The sequence below is a fragment of the Solanum pennellii genome, chromosome 3, assembly GCF_001406875.1.
Source record: "Solanum pennellii chromosome 3, SPENNV200".
Classification (NCBI taxonomy): domain Eukaryota; kingdom Viridiplantae; phylum Streptophyta; class Magnoliopsida; order Solanales; family Solanaceae; genus Solanum; species Solanum pennellii.
The window spans coordinates 65282464-65299890 of NC_028639.1; the positions used below are offsets into that span (position 1 = coordinate 65282464).

The window sequence follows — 17427 nt, forward strand, 5'->3', positions numbered from 1 at the left end:
ATATCTTGGATTGAAAATGTCATATCACAATTTTTAATTTTTAATTTGGCAAATATTATTTGAGAAATGACAAAGTAAAAACCAGCAAAAAATTACTCAAGTAATTAAGAAAAGAAATTATTTTAAATAATTTATGATAAATATGATATAAATCTAGAATTGTTAGATTAAAAAAGTATTTAAGAAGTAAATATATGGAAGTGAATAATTATGATTTGGTGTTTGTTTTAATTAATTCAATCTCAACCATTAATTCTAAACTATGACACGTGTCTCAAATCTAAACTAGAATTTAGGAGAAATGGAGAGGAGTCAACATACTCTTGATAATATTGTTAGATAATAGGTTCTGAAAGCACCTAAAATTTTAATAATCCGACTTTGCTTGAAGAAATATTTATCCTTTAAGAAATGCATACCTCCAATTTAAATCCATATCGCACCAACATATATATATATATAGGATATTGTTCATACACCTAACATTATCAAGCAGTCTTTTTCAACATTTATTTTTGTACACACAAAGCCTTGAAATAGCTAGTGAAGGACAAGGAGCAAACATAATTTATACGGAAAAACCATGCCAAATATAAGGAGTTTATTTTAAAACATGTAGCATCAAATTTTTAACTAGTCCTCAACTTTCTCAAAGTCGAAATCAAGTGAGTAGTTAGCCACAAGAGCCACACGCTGGCCCATAGTTCCCACTAACGCACCATCGCAAGTCAATAGTTCGTAACCCAATAATCGTGGCGATTTCACAATCTTGAAACATGACTTGCTATCTTGTCGCCCCGTCTCCAAAAACGAAGTTCGTTCTTCTCTATCGTAAGGTCCGACTTTCCAAATTGTATAGTCACCACACTTTTCCACATTGGAAATAACGAATTGGATTTTGATTTGTTGCTCTTCATACACACCTGGTCCAAAATGACTAGGTGGAATCAATCTCACGGGTGTACCCTTAGGTCCAACCTGACCGTAACGGAACACACCATCTGGACAAGGCGCAGTTGAACCTGGGGAGTAATCTAAGTATATATCACCACCATAAGGACCCCGGTTAGTGTAAACCATACGATAACTCGAACGAGGGTCAAGTTCTTTACCGTTCGTGTCTAGTATCGGGACAGGTTTAGCACTGGGTAGGTCAATGGGATTTTGGGTAATCATCATGTATAATTTGATTTGTGTATGATGGATGAGTTGTGATTCATCTATCCTAAACAACCCTTTTATTTATAGACTCTCAAATTCCTTGCCATGTTTTAAACATTTATGTTGTTCTTTAACGTGGTCCTTATTCCAAAGTAAATTAATTTTATTTCTCGATGGCGATATTCATATTGAAATTCAATTAAATTCAAATTTATGTTGAAAAATCTCACAATCGGAACAAAGCGTCTCGTTACTATCTTGTATAGTAGCGTAAAAAGAAATTTTTACAAGCGTGTCACCTTTTAATACTATATATAAGCATTGTTCACACTATCATTTGTTGTATATAAATAGAGGAATTTCCTCTCATTTTAAAACAACGAAAATTTTGAACTTTTTCTTATTCTTCTGTACCAATAAATATTTCTGTACTTTGTTACTCTTGATTGACTCACAGACACCATTATTTTTGTTTGAACACACCGGTGATAGATGGTCGTTCTATTCTTAGGGGATCCATTCCTTTAAACCTCGGGTACTAGAGGGGAATAATTTTCTTAAGGTGATCTTGTACATTTAGTAGGCTCGATTTTTTCCTTTCCATTTCATTCTACTAGTACAAATCATGATTTGTTTTTACACTCATTAAATTTATGCTTATGTTATTGATTCTTTTTTTTTAGTACATGTTTTTAAATTTGTTGTTTTTTTCCTGCAAATTTATTGTTATACATATTTGTTAGTACAGATTGAATAACACATATTAATTGAGTATTCAAGCAAGTTTTCTCTACTGAAATTGGTGAAGGTACAGTAAAAAATTCCTTAAAGAGCTATACTACAATCTGTGGAAAAAAAATTCAATTTGGTTTGCCATTGTAAGGACATAAAGACCTTAAAAATCTTATACTGTACCTTGATTTGTGAAATAAACCAAGAAAAGAAGACATGAATTAATAAAATTTGACATGACTTCAAATATGTTCTGTCGGATGACCTACAGTAGAACATGACTAGAGAGAAACCACTTTTAATCTGAAGGTCATAGATAACAAAACAATAAATTAATTATTCATATTCAATATGAACTATGGATAAATTTTCAAGTTCACTACAAGTTATTAATATTTTTCTTGAAGTAATAAATATGTTTTTCGACGCTACGATTGAAATAGAAATGTACTTTCAACTTGAACTTCATCACTTTGGTATGCTGATTTTTAAAAAGCACCCAAACAAACTGAATAGTTTTGTGTAATATTTCTCCCTATCAAATATATATGATAAGTTGAATTTTTATCTAATATGATACATTCTTCCTTTATTTTTTCATTTTAAAAGTGTCTTATGATATATTGAAATTGGAAACTTTAAAATTCTATATGTAAAGAAAAAAGTAGGATTGAACTTTTTACATGTTAAAATTTTAATATTTATTTAAATTTTTTCATCATTTTAAAATTTATTTATTTTACCACAATTATTTATTTATCAGAAAAATTAATATCTCAAATTGATGTTCATTTGATTTCTCAAAAATATCAAATAGTAAAACTTTCTGAAATCAAAAAGAATGAATCATAAAATTATTATCGAGTAGCTTAGTAAAAAATTCAAAAACTCATATAAAATACGTGTAATTTAGCCATCCTACTTCATTGGCACGTTTTACTTGTTGAATATCCGTAACGGTCCCGTTTGCACATCAATAATTTGGATGGTTCTTCTTAAATTACATTATTTTTTTTTTTACTTAAATGGTTCCACTACTTCAATTTCTTACTTCGAATATTTGTCAAGAAACATCCACATCATTCACGTGGTCGAGGCGGCTAACCAAAAAAAAACTGATTATATAAGATAGTTTATTATTGTGCTTATTTTATTGATATAATATATAAATATGTTTTCTAATTTAATTTTATTTATTAATAAAATATATAAATATATTTTTTATTTGAAGCTTTTAATTTATCATCATTAATATCTTTGAAGTTAGAGCCTTTACAACATCTTGAATGAGTGCATATTTAAGATCACATTCATCCTCGATGATCATGTAGTGCAATATAATACATGTAGTCATTATATCATGTAACATGTTCTTTCTTCAAAACGAAATAGTCCATCTATAATTGCAAAATGTGATTGTGAAACTTCGAATGCACGTTTAAAAATTAATAATATAATCAAATTATACTACTGACGAAAATTAGAAAAAATTTAAATATTATTAGTTCAGAATGAAAGTAGTATATATTAAATAATATATTTTATAAAATATTTAATTACATTTAAAAAGAATTATGAATATTATATTTTTAATTAATAACATTATATGTAAAATAATATATTGATTAGAAATAATAGAAATAAATAATAAAATATTTAAAAAATAAAATAGAGAGTGTGAATATTAGTTATTCAAATTTAAAATATCACTATTTAATTCTATAAAAATAAAGAATAGAGTCTAAAATAAAGAAGGGTTGGAGTGTCCATTCTCTAATTTACTCTCTTATTTTATGTAGAGAGAAGCCAAACCAATACAAGTCAGCCTAATTAGGGCTACTGGCATAAACATACAATCCTAGATAGAAGGGATATTGTAGGGGTGTAAAAAATGAGCATAATTATATATAATTGTCTAAAATTTTAAGGGTTTAGCTCAAGATAATTTTATAAGGTTTAATATTAACTCATTTAAGTTCTAACTCATTTTAAGAGAATCCTCAATTGTGTCTAATTTAATCTTAAATTCCAAAGACTCTTTATTTGCATTGATGTAATATATGTTTCAATTTCAACTCAGCCTATTTAGGGCTACTGGCATAGACATACAATTCTAGATAGAGAATCCTCAATTGAGTCTAATCTAATCTTCAATTTCAAAGACTCTTTATTTGCATTGATGTAATTTAATCTTCAATTTCACCTCAGCCTATTTAGGGCTACTGGCATAAACATACAATCCTAGATAGAAGGGATATCGTAGGGGTGTCAAAAATGAGCATAATTATAGATAATTATCCAGAATTTTAAGGGTTTAGCTCAAGATAATTTTATTGAGTTTAATATTAACTCATAAGTTCTAAACCATTTTAAGAGAATCCTCAATTGAGTCTAATTTATCTTTAATTTCAAAGACTCTTTATTTGTATTGATGTAATATATTTTTCTATATAAAAAGATATGATCATTATCTATTTGATATCTGTTAGGATTTATCTATTCATTTATAGTTATATTTTTAAAAAAAAATTAAGTTCATATTTTATACATTGCAAATCGAGGTTCATATTTTTTTTTCAGATTCTTGAATGTCAGATCTTTTTTTTTTCAAATTCTTCACTGTCTCGGCAAAATCAAAATATTCATGATGTATCTTTTCAATTTTTTAAAAATAATTTTGAATAAAAAATGAAAGGATCTTCAACGAATTGGGAGAAGAAATTTGAAGTCCATCACTTATGTATACTTCATAACTCACCTTGTTTTTCCAGATTCTTGATTGTGTTCATCATGTATCAGCTATTGTTTTTGACTTTTTTAATCTATTACGATATGGTACGAATTGAAATAAGAATATTTAAATTGTTTGAAGCTAAACAAACTTGGAATAGAATTGAGAGAACAAACTTTGAATTTTGAATTAAATGTGGGTGGACTTGGAAGAGAACTAAAAGAATTAATTGAAATGAATCTTTTAAGATTTGGGAGAGACTAAAATATACTAGATTAGCGTAATTAGGATAACTCACAAGCAATTATATGTTCTCTTTCCTTTAAAATTGCAACTGAATTTATTTTATTGTACCCGATTTAATGTATCCGACTTATTTGTTGTGCATTTGGATAACACTAATTCTGAAGAATTTTTATGTATTGAAAAAAAATTGAGATAAAATGTAATTCAAATTTTTATGCTATGACACTTGTGTAAGTTATACTATATTTAATGATACTATCAATATTTATTTATATGGATCCACTTATTTGCTAAACGCTAATTTGGTACTCCTTTTAATACAACACAAATGAATTGCTAAGATATGACATTCTAAAAAAATATTTTGCACTTGTAATTTTTTAATATAAAAAAATGGCAATAATTTATTTATATTGAGTTAGAGAGAGTAACCGCTAATATGTAATTTAATTTATTTGTTCCACGTAGGAGAATAATCATAAGACATGAATTAAATGTGCTATAGACAAAGTTTCAACGATAAAATACGTAACACAGGAAAATACACAAAACATGATTTGTGTTATTCATAGGATAAAGACAGGAAATGAGACTTACTAGAGCAATTAGCAAAAAGCAGACAATGACTCTTTCTTTTGATTATTAATAAAATATTTTTATTTGTCATATTTTATTTGTATGTAATTGTAATTTATTTTTCCTATATTAATTTTTTTCAAATAATCTTGTTGTGTACGCTATAACATATTGACAAATAGTCTCACTAGAGTGATTATTTTTATACTCCTTGTCATGTTTTAAGCATGAATGTTTAGGGATGTCAATGGCTGGAGTAGCCTAATAGGATTAAGGGGGGCGGATTGTGCTTAACTTGTAATAATATTTAATGTGTTCCACCCACTGTGATTGATAATTTTTAAAATTTTTAAATTCGTCGGCATAAATCCCTTCTCTGACTCCACTTAAGATTTCTCTCTATTCATTTTGTTAACTAACTAAAATACGGTGCTTATGTTATTAGCCTCGTATGATTTTATTATCTGTATACAAATTCAACTACTACTAAATTATCCTTGTAACCGCTAATATTAATTTGCTTTATTTGTTCTTCCGAGGAGAATAGTCATAAAATATAATTTTTATGTGCTATAAATAAAAATTTAACGACAAAATACCAAACGCAAGAAAATACACAAAACATGATTTTGGTTAATTGAAAGGATAAAGACAGGAAATAGGACTTACTAGAGCAATTAGTAAAAAGTAGATGGCGACTCTTCCTTTTAATCATTAATAAAATATTCTCATTTGTCATATTTTATTTGTATGCAATTGGAGTTTATCTTTTCTATTTTTTTTTTTTCAAACAATCTTGTTGTGTACGCTAAAACATATTGGCAAATGGTCCATCTAGAGTGACTACTTCTATATTTCTTGTCATGTTTTAAACATGAATGTTTAGGGATGTCAATGGCTGGAGTAGCCGAGCAGGATTAAGGCGAGCGAATTTAGCTTAACTTGTAAAAATATTTAATCTGTACCATCCCACTCTGATTGATAATTTTTAAAATTTTCAAATTCGTCCCAAAAAATCCCTACTCTGCCTCCACTTAAGATTTTTCTCTCTTCATTTTGTTAACTAACTAAAATACAATGCTTATGTTATTAGCCTTGTATGATTTTATTACATATATACAAATTCAACTACTATCAAATTATCCTTGTAACCACTACTATGTAATTTAATTTATTTGTTCCACGTAGGAGAATAGTCATAAGACATGAATTAAATGTGCTATAGACAAAGTTTCAATGAAAAAATACGTAACACAGGAAAATACACAAAACATGATTTGCGTTAATTGATAGGATAAAGACAGAAAATGGGACTTACTAGAGCAATTAGAAAAAAAGTAAATGACGACTCTTTCTTTTGATTATTAATAAAATATTCTCATTTGTCATATTTTATTTGTATGTAACTGGAATTTATTTTTCCTATATTAATTTTTTTCAAACAATCTTGTTGTGTACGCTTTGGCAAATGGCCCATCTAGAGTGACTACTTTTATATTTCTTGTCATGTTTTAAACATGAACGTTTAGGAATGTCAATGGTTGGAGTAGCCAAGCAGAATTAAGGCGAGCGAATTTAGCTTTAACTTGTAAAAATATTTAATCTGTACCATTCCACTCTGATTGATAATTTTTAAAATTTTCAAATTCATCCCAAATAAATCATTGCTCTGCCTCCACTTAAGATTTCTCTCTTCATTTTGTTAACTAACTAAAATACAATGCTTATGTTATTAACCTTGTATGATTTTATTACATATATACAAATTCAACTACTATCAAATTATCCTTGTAACCACTAATATTTAATTTGCATTATTCGTTCCACGTGAGAAAATAGTCATAAAACATGATTTTTATGTGCAATAGATAAAATTTTAACGATAAAATATTTAGCGCAAGAAAATATACAAAACATGATTTGCGTTAATTGATAGGATAAAGACAAAAAATGGGACTTACTAGAGCAATAGGAAAAAGTAAATGACGACTCTTTCTTTTGATCATTAATAAAATATTCTCATTTATCATATTTTATTTGTATGTAATTGGAGTTTATTTTTCCTATATTAATTTTATTTCAAACAATCTTGTTGTGTACGCTAAAACATATTGGCAAATAGTCCCACTAGAGTGATTACTTTTATATTCTCCGTCATGTTTTAAACACGAATGTTAAGGGATGTGTTGACACCCAATTGTAATCGATTTTTAATCATTTTAGGAACGCTATTCGATTAAATACATATTTTAAAATTTGTTTCACCTTTTGAATTTTAGTCGATTTAACATAAAAATTATATATTTTAGTATGTTTACTTTACTAAATTATTATAAATATTATTAAAAATATTATAAAAATTGTTAATAAATTTTGAAATGATGATTTTATTAAAATGTTTAATAATTTAAGTGGTTTTAATTATATAAAAATTATATAATGTTTTAAGTATTTTAATCGGATAGCAAAATTCCTTAATTATCCTCAAAATCATTTAAATTGTAACACATTTTATTCTAATTCCTTTTAATTTAAGGCTATTTAATTTTAATTTTATTTCAATTATATTATTTAAATTCTAATCAATTTCATTGCAATTTTGACCATTTCAATCTTCAATTTAATTTGATTCTAAGATTTAATCTTTTAGTCTCAACCGTAGATCGTTGATCTAATCATAAACCTCCATCCAGATTAAATGTGCCTATTTTAACGCAAAGACCAAAACCCCTAAAATTTAATTCTCTTCCTTTCCCTCCCTCAGATCAGCCGCTTCTCTCTCCCATCTCCATCCCCGTCTTTGCTCCGGCGAAGGCCATAGCAGCCGCCGGCACCTGGCAGGCGATTCCTCGTCTACATCCGCCCTTCTCTTCTCCCTCTTCTCTTTCTCCGACCGGTGACAGCCTCCTCTCCATCTCTCCGCCTCCCTCTTCTCCCTCGCCCCATCTCCTCTTCTTCTCTTTTTCTCCGAGCAGCAACAGCTTCTCCGGAAAGCAGCTACAGCCACCAGTCGCCGGCTTCTCCGGTGAAAATAACAAACAACAACTCCAGCCAGCAGCTCTGAGACGACCAGCAGACACTGGCCGCCTCTACTGTCTTCCGGTGGCCAGCAGCAACAACCGGAGAGGAGAAGCAATTCAGGCGGAGTTTCGAAGGTGTTAAGCTGTTACTACACTTGTTTATCTTATGAGATTCATACATGCTTGTTAATAATATTTATCTACTGTCTCATTATTCTTGCTATAAATGTTCAAATGATGTCAATTTGTAAATGTTTAATACTAGTGTATATTTTGGTATGTTTAATTGATTATTATCTTATCAATTCGAATAACCTTGCAATGGATTTAATCATGTTAAATTTTACTGCTCCTCTCATATGAAAATTTTAGCATGATATGTAATTCTTGGCAGATATTGATTTCTTGTCATCCTTTTAAAAAATTAATTTCATGTGATTGTTAAATAGCTGCTAGCATATTATTGATTACTGTCTTTGATTTATTCATCCGCCATATTTAGTGTTCTTCCCGCATTTTTATTTGTTTATAATTGATAGCAAAATATTTTAAAAATCTAATTTGACTCTGCTTTAAAATAAGAAAAATAATATTAATTAATTCTTTTTTCTTTATTGACTGATTTCTGATTTGTTTATATATGACAAAATATATTGTTTTGGCTATTCTTTATTTAAGGTAAAAAAATATTATATTCCTAATTTATTCCTTTCTTTATGTCTTTCCCTTTTTGCTATATAAATAGGACCATCTTTTTAACTCTATGATTCATTTAACTTTTTAATACAAGTTCTCTCATTACTCTAAACTCTCATCTCCCACCTTGCTCATATTCTAAAATACTTTAGATATTGCTCTCTATTCTTGAAAATAAATAAGAACTCTAGTTAGGCTTTGGATCATTCTTTCTTGCTGTAATGTTGTCGTAGATTGAAAACCTTACTAAAATCCTTCATTGCTGACATATAATTTTGCATAATCGGTTAGTTCCTTTTATTAGTTTAATTTTTGCATTGTTAGCATTATATATGTACCATGTGATTAGTGTTATTCTTACTATGATCCTTTATGTATTATTACTTGATCGTACTCTCATTTTACTTTAACGGGGTTTTGAACTTGAAGGTTCAAGATGTTGAAAAATTGCTTAGAAGAAATTTTCGGACAAGTTTATTATTGAAGTTTATGTTAATATTGTATTTATTTCTTAGATTTGTAATATTTTGTATTACGCTAACTCTAAATCACTCTCATAAATAAAATATTTGGGGAATCACCTAAGGGAAGGGGGATTTACATGCTACGTGTTGCTTTTAGCGCATCTATTTGTGTTGTCACACCATAATTTTATCAAGACTAAAAAGTCGTTAATTGTTCAACCTTATTAAAAATCTATTCGGAGTTTTAAAACTTATAAACACAAGTGTTTATGTAAATTAAGTCAGCTTTACACTGTTTGTTCCTTGGCATATGTACATTAAAATCAACTTTGTTATACGTGGGATTATATTATAAAAGCTTATGTTTGATAATTTGTTTGCAATCACTTATTTGATATTAGAAAGTATGCCTATAGAATCAATGATTTTTTGTAGTATAGTTACACTTAGAACATCATGCTTATAGAATGTATCTAATAAAGTAATGTTAATTAATTAGTTTAAATAAATCAACATTGTTCTAATAACTTAAGCAATTTAGTTAGTTAATCAAGTTATAATAACATTAATAAATTAGAAATTTTTCAACATTGCTTATTGATTAGAGAATTCATGTCTATAGGAATTAGATATCTTTCAACGTCTGGCTGGACATTACTTTTAGTCCATGATAATCTCTGGCATGTTTAACAATCAATAATTTGGTAAACTGAAATAGGTAGTCTTTCTTATTATTTTTGCTACATTACTAATTAAATATTTGTAAAATGATTAATTTTTTGCCACTTAATAATCATATTCGTGCATTTGCTACTAATTAAATCTTACTCATAAATAAATTATGCATCTTATTAACTGCCTGCAACTTGAAATAAGTTTTCTGCATTAACGATCTCCTATAACTTCATTACTAAGTTATTGTCTACATTAATGGTGTGTTAGCTTTTAAATAAAATTTTATGACATGATCATTTGATTTTGTTAAAGTCATTGTTCAATTCTTTTTCAAACTTTGGGTTGGACATGACATGCTTTTAAACTATACAATAAGCACTATCTCCTAACCTATAGTTAGCGGGAAAGTTAAAGAAATTAGAGATCTAATTCCAACTTTTAAATTAAGCCGATCGTCCTCGGAAGTACTACCTACCCATGATTTTCAAAAGGGATCATGTGATACGTAAATATTTATGTGCTTATATGTAAACTAAATCTTTTAAATCATCTTTGAAAAAATAAACTATTATTAATTTTTCTAATGCCGACCTCAAATTAAAATTGTTTCTATGGTGGAGGAGTGCGATTAACAATATCGTGGCATCATCCCTCTGAAGAAACAAAAATTTTTAAAAATAAAAACTCTATTCAAAACTTGCTCAATTTTCAAAACTTTATTTTCGCACATCTTATGCTTGTTTGGTGTAGCATTTGTGCATATTCTGTTTTCTTGTTTATCTCTTATGAATTGCTTAATATTTGTTCAATATTTATTTATCACATAGTTCGCATGCTTAAATAATATAATTGAAGTAACTATAATTGTTTAATAAAATTAGGGTAGCTTAAATAAAATTAAATTGTTTGCTTATTTATTTGTCTATTTTCTATCATCTCGCTTATCTCTAAATTTATGTCTAATGTTTTATTTATTGTTATAAGCTAGTCTTGCATATTTAACTAATTAATTAAAATGATAAAATTAATCTACTTGCTTAATTTTTTTGTCACCTAGATTCGCATACTTGTAATTAGTCAAAATAATAATATAAGAAATTTGCTTAATCTTTGTTGTTATTATCACATAGTCTTGTATGTTAATAATAAAATAGCTTTAATTGTTTAATATTCTTATCACCTAGCTAGTAGCATGTTAAAATTAAATAAATAATGAAGTGATCTTATTTGCGACTTGTAACCCTCACATAAAATGGCATGAGACACGATCGGAACCCACATTTGTGGACCTTGAGGGATGCCTAATACCTTTCCCTCGAGATAATTTGAATCCTTACCTGTTTCTCTGATTCGTTGACCTTAGCTAGACTTAGTTAGATTAGATAGGTAACCTAACGCGCCTTAATTCGTTAGGTGGCTATTCTTCAAAATCAATATCCCAAAAGAGTTATTAGGTCGTGATAAAATCCGTTTTTTGAGAAAAATGGAGATAGGATGTCAATGGCTGAGTAGCCGAGTACGATAAAGGGGAGCGGATTGAGCTTAACTTGTAAAACTATTTAATCTGCACCACCCTACTCTAATTGACAATTTTTAAAATTTTCATATTCGTCCCGCATAAATTCCTACTCTGCCTTCACTTAGTATTTTTCTCTCTTCATTTTGTTAACTTAACTAAAATACAATGCTTATGTTATTAGCCTTGTATAATTGTATCATCTATATACAAATTCAACTACTACTAAATTATCCTTGTGACTTATTTGCACAAACTTTTAACTAAAATTGTTCTTTTAAGTATGGAATGTTGATCTTTTTGTCCTTGAATAAAATCACAGAATGTATATGGTCCTAAAAAAAAACTAACAACAAGTTGTCAACCGTTCATTTGGAGGAATATATAAATACGATTCTTAACTTAGCCCAACTAATAACTATGACTCGTAATTTTGGGTGTGCACAGGTAGATACTTAAATTTGTATAAAATTGAACAAATAGGCAAATTAGTCCTACATGGCACTCTACATATCTATTTTGTGTCCTACATGGCTTCCTACATGTATTATGACATGTATGACACGTGTGTATAATTATTCAATTTTATACAAGTTTAAGCGTCTATTTGTGCAAAATAAAAATTGAAGAGCATAGTTATTCGCTAAAGTCAAGTTAAGGGTCATATTTATGTATTATGCCGCTCATTTACTCTCATATGTGATATTATTTCATTATTAGGTGTAAGCAAAGGGCTCGAGATAGTAAAGGAGACAATTTATTAAGAAAGCCATGCTAGATATACCTTAACAGGTATTTATTTTACATTACAACATAACATATAGTGTAGCTGCAAGCATTATTTGTTACTAGACTTGCTTGAATTGGACATCAAGAGGATGATGGTCTTTGACAAGAGCTAAACGCCTTTTTCCATGTTGAGGAATTACACCCACTTTTGCACAGAACTGATGAGGAGGACAAAGTGGACAAATAAAAGGAGTTGATGGGCAATACAATAAGTTGTAACCAACAAGTGATGATTTAACAATCATGAACCAACCGCTATCTACTTCGCCTATGGTTCCTCCAACAACATCGCTCCTACACATTCATCGTAATCTCCCACTTTCCAAATTGTATAATTAACACATAATTTTCGATTGTTGAAATATCGAATTGTATGTTGACTACTTTATCTTCATATATACTTGGTCCATCCATACTGCATAGATAAAGGAACAAATCTAACTGGTGTACCGCTAGGTCCAATATCAGAATTGTAACGAAACACACCATCTGGACAAGGGGCATCTGAATTTGGGGACTCACCTAGGTACACATCTCCACCTCCAGCACCCCAAAATGTGGAAGTAATAATATAACTCAAACGAGGATCAAGTTCTTTACCAGTTATATCAAGTACTGGAGTAGCGTCACTTGATAGGTCGATGAGATTTTGGGAAGTGAAAGTTGATGAAAACACCGCAATGGGAACCAAACACAAACATAACAATAACAAACACTTCATTTTGTTTAAGCTACTGATTTTATTTATGTATTTGCTTTTTTTTGTGACTCCTCTACGTATATGAATCCTTCTATTTATAGAGTGATCACCCTCTCATATTCCCTGCCATGTTTTAAACATGAATATATAAATAAATTCTTAGCCAAAAAAATATTCTTAATTTGTGTTGCAATTCTCGAATTTTGAAAATTTAAATAAATATATTTTTTATTGTAATTCTTTTCCATCTTAAATTATTAATTTTTGTGATTTAAATATACTTTTTGTTTTTATTTTTACCACTAAGGGTGTCTAACATGTACCTATTTTCTTATTTTTACTTTTTATATAGAGCCTTATTCACACGCCTTCATTTATTAAATACTTTATTTCAACAAACCTTATATTTTTGTATAAACAAACGCTCCAAATAGCTAGTCAAGAAAAAGGAATGACATTTTTTTATTACGAAACCCATGTTAAATACATGCACGTACTAAACAGGTGTTTATATTTAAAAACTTGTAACTTTTAATATAAAATAACGTCAATTATTTGGTTATATTAAGTTAGAGGGAGTAACCCTAATGTGTAATTGGCTTTATCGTTCCACGCAGGAGAATAATCCCAAAACATGATTTGCATTATTAAACATAGGATAAAGACAGGAATAGGACTTACTAAAACAATTAACAAAAGTAGATGGTGACTCTTTCTTATGATCACATAAAAGTTAATAAATATTTTTATTTTTTCATATTTTATTTGTTGAAGTTTGTTTTTTCTAATTGATATTTATTGTAAATAATCTTATTATGTACGCTAAAACATATAGTCTAGCAGGCATTAATGACTAATTATTTGTCAATTTTCTCGAAGTTCAAATTAAGTGAGTAGTCGTACTCGTTCACAAGAGCCAAAAGCCCCTTTCCAAATTGGCAAATAGTACCCACTAGAGTGATCACTCTCATATTCCTTGCCATGTTTTGAAACATGAATGTTTAGAGATGTCAATAGGATGGAATAGGACCAAGAGCGGAGCGGATTGAGCTTAATCAGCAAAAAAGTGTAATCTGCCTCACCACGTATCAATTTTTTTAAATTTTCAATTCGTTCTATACTGTTCCACCTAGACCCGCCCCACTTGAGATTTTCTCCTCTTCGCTTTGTTAACTAACTAAAATACAATATTTATGTTATTAGCCTCGTATAATGTTAATAACGGTATAAAAATTCAACTACATATAAATTATCCTAGTGACTTATTTGCACAAAGTTTTAACTGAAATTGTTCCTTTTAAGTATGCATTTTGGTCTTTTGTCCTTGAATAAAATCACAGAATGTATGTGGTCCTTTTATAAACTAAAAAAAAAAGAACATAATGAAATTCTGTTAATTACTTATCCTTTTTTTGACTACTCAAATCACATTTGACATAATAATTAGATTTAGACTCAAATAATACAAATGTTTATTAATCAGTTTCTCTTTATTGGGACTCAAGAAATTAGACACATAAATGAGAATTCAAAAACACAAATGATCTGGGTTCTTTCAAACCCACCCCACCTTGCACACGCTTTGGCATTAATAAAATGAGAAAATTGTATATAATAGCAAATTATTAGTTTAAATTAAATTTTAAAATATAATTTGATTTAATTGTATCTCATAGTAAACTGTTGTTATTTTTCCACTCTCCTTGTAAATATCGCTCGCCACTTTCGTTCTCGCTGGCTGTCTCTCTCGCCTCTTTCGCTTTTAGACAAACACAAATATATAAAATGTGTTTGTATTTGTGTAAAGCGAGAGAAAATTGTATATATACATATATTTTCGTTCACCTCTCTCCTATCTCCCCTCTCCCAGATCTCGCTCATCACTCTCCCTCGCCTCTATCTCTTATACAAACAAAAATGTATAAATTGTGTTTCTGTTTGTATAAAGTGAGAGAAAATTGTATATACACATGCAAATACATATATCTTCGTCCTATACACTTATAATTATACAATACAAATATTTTCTTGTCCAGTTATCTTTTGTCTTTCTTTCTTTCTAGCTTTATACAAACACATATTATACAATTGATCTTTTGTATATGTATACCAAAACAGAAACAAATTATACAATTGATTTCTTTTGTATATACATAGCGAAGTATACATATTTATGTTTGCTATGAAGAACAATTATGCAATCTATAGCTATAACATACAAATATAATTTTTGTGTTTGCTATATGTGAAAGTTGCTCATATATATCATTAATATGTATCCGCACACAAACCAGGTGGTTAGAATCCCCTAATAAAATGTGCATTGATTAGTTCAGTTCGATTTTATGTATTATCGGTTTTTGGATTTTAAATATGTTAAACCAATAACCAAATCTATAGGATATTTTCATCAGTTTTTGATTTATCGATTTTGGTTTTTTAACAGTTTGGTTTTCGGTTTAATGTATATGACTTTTCTTATAAATTTGATTAAAACACAATAATGAAACTTTACAAATGCTCATAAAATAGAAACAATAATAACAATTATGAAAAGAACTATACAAGCGTAACACAAAAAGAAATTAAGAGGAATAATATTCTTACATTAGATTTTAATGTTTTTTATAATGTGAAATTTTGAACTCAAAGTCATTGTTAAGTGTGAATTGAAGGCTAAAGGACAAAGATAGTAACTATTAAGGTATTGAGAATAATATATAATATTTATATACAAGTAAAAGTAGTAAATTACTAGTCATAATGGTTATCGGTTGTGAACACCTAATTTTTTACCAAAATATAAAGAGTCAAACATCAATTTTTAAAAAAGGGTTATATTTAAAATAAATAAAAAATAAATAAATTGTGTAAATTACTTTAATAATAAAATTATGAATTTATGGTATTTGTTTTAAATCTTCAACTTTTAATTAGTTTAAAAATAATGGTAGAAGAAGAAAAAGGGGAGTCCTAAATATTCAAATTACCTTCCCCTTATCCTAATTATTCCCAACTTCCTAACTTATTTTACTAAAAAGTCTCATCCCATTAACTTTTTCTTTCTTTCTCTTCTTTTGGACGTTTCTTTGATTTTTTTAAACATTTTTTTTATTTTGTTAATTTTCTATTATTATTATTTATTTATTTTATATCCTTATCTCAACCCCAATTCCCTCAACAATATTTCAAATTAAATCCTAATCCAACTATAGTACTTTCCTTTTAATTAGCACCAAACTCTCAACCAAAATCATTATAAAAAAAAAAACATAGAAATACAGAAAAGAACACAAAGATACAGAGAAATACAGAGAGATGTAAAAAGAAATACAGAGACGATACACACAGATACAGAGAAATACAGAGAGAAGTATATAGAGCAAACACAAAGAGAAGAAAAGTGAGTCATTCTTTTGAGAATTAGGTCAGAGTTAGAGTTTTTTTGTTGTGGTTCCAAATTCGTGGCTCAAATCAGTAGATCATAGAAGTTATTTTTCGTGATATCCATCTTCGCAGCGAGGTAATTCTAAACTCTCGCATTATTTAAATGTAATGTTGTATGAAAGTTTGAATCTAATAATATGAAGTTCTTTGAATCGTATGTTATTATTATGCAATATCAATATGTGATGCATGTTAAGATTTTTTTTTATTTTTTTTCTCGATCTGAAAAACGAAAAAAAAAAAAGAAAATGTTTCTTGCTAACAAAAATAATATAAAATAAAAGATGTATCATACATTTTTTTTGCATTATTATTAGTGTCTGTTATTTTTTTTTAGATTCAATTTATATTAGAATTTATTTTGTGATATTTAATAGCTAATGTTTTTCTAGAGCCTAATTTTTCACTAAAAAAATAAATAAATAAAATTTATAAACTTGTTAGATTAGGATGTAAACTAAAATTTTTAATTGATTAAGTAATTTAAAAAACTTATGTGTAATATATTTCAATTTTTTTAACACGTTATTTAAATTAAAAAATTATCTTTAAAATAAGTATAAGATGGTTATCTAATTCGAATTATTAAAAAGTTTATCATTGAGAGAATATGTAAATATTAATCAGAGTCATAACTAAAATTAAAAATAATGAGAAAGAGTAATAAAAAAAAC

At 28.2% G+C, this 17427-nt stretch overlaps 1 protein-coding gene and 1 pseudogene across 2 annotated transcripts; both read right to left on the reverse strand.

Moving 5' to 3' along the window:
* Positions 1–420: 420 nt before the first annotated feature.
* On the reverse strand, positions 421–1203 carry LOC107013583 (aspartic protease inhibitor 7-like). The gene has a single exon (XM_015213461.2). The coding sequence runs from the start codon at positions 1177–1179 to the stop codon at positions 634–636; it is 546 nt and encodes a 181-aa protein (XP_015068947.1). The 5' UTR covers positions 1180–1203; the 3' UTR covers positions 421–633.
* An 11186-nt stretch (positions 1204–12389) lies between these two features.
* On the reverse strand, positions 12390–13363 carry LOC107012699 (annotated as a pseudogene). The gene has a single exon (XR_003577535.1). The product of XR_003577535.1 is annotated as a serine protease inhibitor 5-like (transcript).
* Between the last annotated feature and the right edge of the window lie 4064 nt (positions 13364–17427).

What these genes read in the sequence shown, in the direction of transcription:
- LOC107013583 (XM_015213461.2), bottom strand. Translation starts at nt 1,179, where the DNA reads ATGATGATTACCCAAAATCCCATTGACCTACCCAGTGCTAAACCTGTC.